General features: G+C 42.2%; 1 protein-coding gene across 1 annotated transcript in view; it reads left to right on the forward strand.

The window, feature by feature from the left end:
* The first annotated feature begins 617 nt into the window (after window positions 1-617).
* Window positions 618-3,827, forward strand: part of TBX22 (T-box transcription factor 22) — a 13,048-nt gene continuing 9,838 nt past the window's right edge. Inside the window, exon 1 of the mRNA XM_032228535.1 lies at window positions 618-679. Within this exon, the coding sequence (XP_032084426.1) occupies window positions 618-679 (62 nt within the window). The remainder of the gene's footprint in view (window positions 680-3,827) is intronic.

A 3,827-nucleotide genomic window follows, 5' to 3' on the forward strand; every position in this document is an offset into this window, starting at 1 on the left:
AAGGGAAAGAAAAGAAGTTTAGTGAAACCCAAATTATGTCAATACATATAAGAGCAAGATTTATTAAACTTCATTCTGGGCTAACTGTGATGAAGCATGCAATTAAAATTATGCTGGGAATTGATATTTGAGCACCCACAGGAAATAACTTGGGCATGATTGAAAATGAACTACTAGATATAACGTCAGTAAATTTTACTAGCAAAAGAACATTTTAAAGCAACCCCAGAATCCAGCCCCCAATCACCTAATGGGCTAGAAACCCCCAGGAGAGCAATAGACACGGAGCAATTTGTATTTTGATTCATAGACTGAAACGTTGTTTACATTTTCTTAATAAAGGAGCTAATATCACTTTCAGCCCAGTCTAATGCATGTTTACTTGGAAATAAGTCCTGTTGATTTCAATGGGGGTTATTGGGCAAAGAACTGCAGACCGTTTTATAAACAACTGTAATCACATGTGGCAACCAATTGGACCACAATAAAATCAACTTGGCCTGCACCCGACTCCCTGCAAATGGTAAAAACAGGCTTGAAAAATTCTGCCATGGAGAATTTTTGAGACAGTATGAAAAAATTTATGAAAATTTCACTTGGGGGTGAAAAGCGAGTCCATGTCGAATTTATTACAACAGAGGTTCAAGGCAGATGAAGGTCTCCAAGATGCAGGTGAATGGTAACTTTATCTACTGATCCCAGCGCCATATCTTAAAATTAATTTTCTTGTTATTATTATTTTTTCTTTTAATGACCCTGTATTCCCTTGCATCGGTATGGAGTCAGACCGACTAAATGGAGCTGAGTGTTTACTGCCAGATGCCCTCCCTGATGCCTAAGAAGAGTTCGGTTCACCGACAAAAGGGCGAATGACAAAACCGCGCCCAACTAAACCGCGTCGCTGACGTCATCAACAGGGCGACAACAGCGCGGAGACAGAAGCACGCTGTAAACCCTAAACCTAAACTTAACCCCTAACCCTAAACCTAACCCTAAACCTAACCCTAAACCTAACCCTAAACCTAACCCTAAACCTAACCCTAACCCTAACCTTTAACCTAACCCTAAACCTAACCCTAAACCTAACCTTTAACCTAACCCTAAACCTAACCCTTAACCTAACCCTAAACCTAACCCTAAACCTAACCCTTAACCTAACCCTAAACCTAACCTTTAACCTAACCCTTAACCTAACCCTAAACCTAACCCTAAACCTAACCCTTAACCTAACCCTTAACCTAACCCTAAACCTAACCTACCTAACCCTAACCTAACCTAACCCTAAACCTAACCCTAACCTAACCTAACCCTTACCTTAAGTTAAATCGGCTTTCTTTCGACGCGCTATTTAAAGCGCCCTTCTTTCTCTGCGCTGGCTGTTGTTGCTGCGTTGATGACGTCAGCGACACGGTTTAGTCGGGCGCAGTTTTGTCGTTCGCCCTTTTGTCGGGTCACGGAAGAGTTCACAGCAGATAATTACTCACTGCACCCAGAGAGAAAAATATCTGTTGCTACCTAGGATAGAACTAACAGCCTCTTGATTGTGAGGCAAGACCTCCACCTCTATGCCACCATGCTACTCTTTATTATTTCTTAAATATTGGGGGGTGGATCTTAAATGAGAACAACCCTCCATTCCTAACCTAAGGAAGATCTCCTTAGCTAGGATTACTTTATGAGCTTATTGTCAATTCTTATTCCATTCTTTGCCCTTAGAATTGTGAAGTTGAAAGGCAGTTCCTGTCAGGCACAAGAGATCAGGAGCTGGGATAGAGTTCAAAAGTACTACAAGTTTATTTCATGCAGTCTATACACAAGGAAGGGATGAGGTGACTCAGTCGCTAAGACACTGAGCTTGTCAATCGGAAAGGTCAGCAGTTCAGTGGTTCGAATCCCTAGCATCACGTAATGGAGTGAGCTCCGTTGCTTGTCCCAGCTTCTGCCAACCTAGTAGTTCGAAAGCATATAAAAATGCAAGTAGAAAAATAGGAACCACATTTAGTGGAAAGGTAATAGCGTTCCGTGCGCCTTCAGTATTTAGTCAAGCCACATGACCACAGAGACGTCTTTGGACAGCGGTGGCTCTTCAGCTTTGAAATGGAGATGAGCACTGCCCCCTAGAGTTGGAAATGAATAGCAAATATGTGCGAACCTTTACCTTATACACAGAATCTGACCTACTAATGATCAAGGCAAATTGATGCCAGATAAGAGACCAACAAGAGCAGCTGGTCTTAAATCTCTTTCAAAGCATAGAGACTCCAGACTCAGGATGCATTTAACCCTGCCCTTGGGCTCAGCCTGGTCATCTTCTATAGTTCCACCTCATCATCTTCCTTTCTGGTTCCTCTGCCTTGTCCTTCTTCTTCTTCCTCCTCCAAATCCTGGATCAACTTGGAAAATGGAGACTGAATTCTGGATGGAGAAGGCTGCTGTTGTCACTTCTGTAACCTCTTTCAGAAAAGAAGCAAGTTGCAACCGTATGCACAATTACCTTCAGATACTACTTCTGAATTCAAAAAAACATGCTGCCAGGAGCAAGTAACCGGAGACAGAAACTAAATTTAAAGCACTAAAAAGTTTATTATGTGCTAATAGTCAAGTCAAAATGGTGCTGGATAAGAATCAACAGAATTCTTGAGTGGGGAAGAGCTGGGCTGAGATCTCCTGTCACTGCATAAGGATTCCAAACTGATGACATGTTTGACTCCTCCCTCTTGCTCAGCCTGGACAGCTCCTATACATGCAAGATTACACTTAAAAGAGGGAGGATTGTTTCAGAATGAGTAGGGGAAATGTATTAATTTGTTTATCAAATTTATATATGCTGCCCCTCTCACTTGTAAGTCATATGTGGGCAGCTTGCAGACAGTAAAAAGATCCATATAAAGCTAATGAAAAATTAAAAACTTCATTTCAAACTAGAAAAACTTCTTCTGTTGTTTATCTCTTAATACACCAAGATTGAGTAGGGGCAAGCAGCATCGTGTCAGTTATGATTTCCATCGGACACTATTGTATGCTTTGTTGTTGTTAGTGGCGAAGTCGTGTCCAACCCATCGCGACCCCATGGACAATGTTCCTCCAGGCCTTCCTGTCCTCTACCATCCTCTGGAGTCCATTTAAGTTCATGCCAACTGCTTTGGTGACTCCATCCTGCCACCTCCTTCTCTGTCGTCCCCTTCTTCTTTTGCCCTCAATATTTCCAGCATCAGGTTCTTCTCCAGGGAGTCCTTCCTTCTCATTAGGTGGCCAACGTCTTTGAGTTTCCTCTTCAGGATCTGGCCTTCTAAAGAGCAGTCAGGGTTGATCTCCTCTAGGACTGACCGGTTGGATGGCCTTGCAGTCCAAGGGACTCGCAGGAATCTTCTCCAGCAAAGGTCCCAATTCTTTGGTGCTCAGCCTTTCTTATGGTCCAACTTTCACACCCATGCATTGCAACTGGGAAAACCATAGCCTTGACTTCACTTTTGTTGGCAGGGTGATGTCGCTGCTTTTAGTGTGCTATCTAGATTTCCCATAGCTTTCTTCCCCAGGAGCAAGCGTCTTTTAATTTCTTTGTATGCTTTGTAGGATGTGCTAAAACTTTTAGAAGAAGCTACACTGGATTTGCAGATCAGTTTCAGCAGCTCTAGATCCGGACGTCTGCTTTGTAAAGCCAGCCCCTCCCCAATTTTCTGTATCAGCTTTAAATGGAGATACATTGGACTGATCCCAGAGCATTTTGTAATCCATAAGATTTATTTACTTATGCAGTAACTCTCAAGGCATTTAAATCAACAGAATATCCTTCTGTTGTTGTTTTTTTTTTTTGTCTTTTTTTTTTT

This window comes from Thamnophis elegans, chromosome 12, assembly GCF_009769535.1.
Source record: "Thamnophis elegans isolate rThaEle1 chromosome 12, rThaEle1.pri, whole genome shotgun sequence".
Taxonomy (NCBI): domain Eukaryota; kingdom Metazoa; phylum Chordata; class Lepidosauria; order Squamata; family Colubridae; genus Thamnophis; species Thamnophis elegans.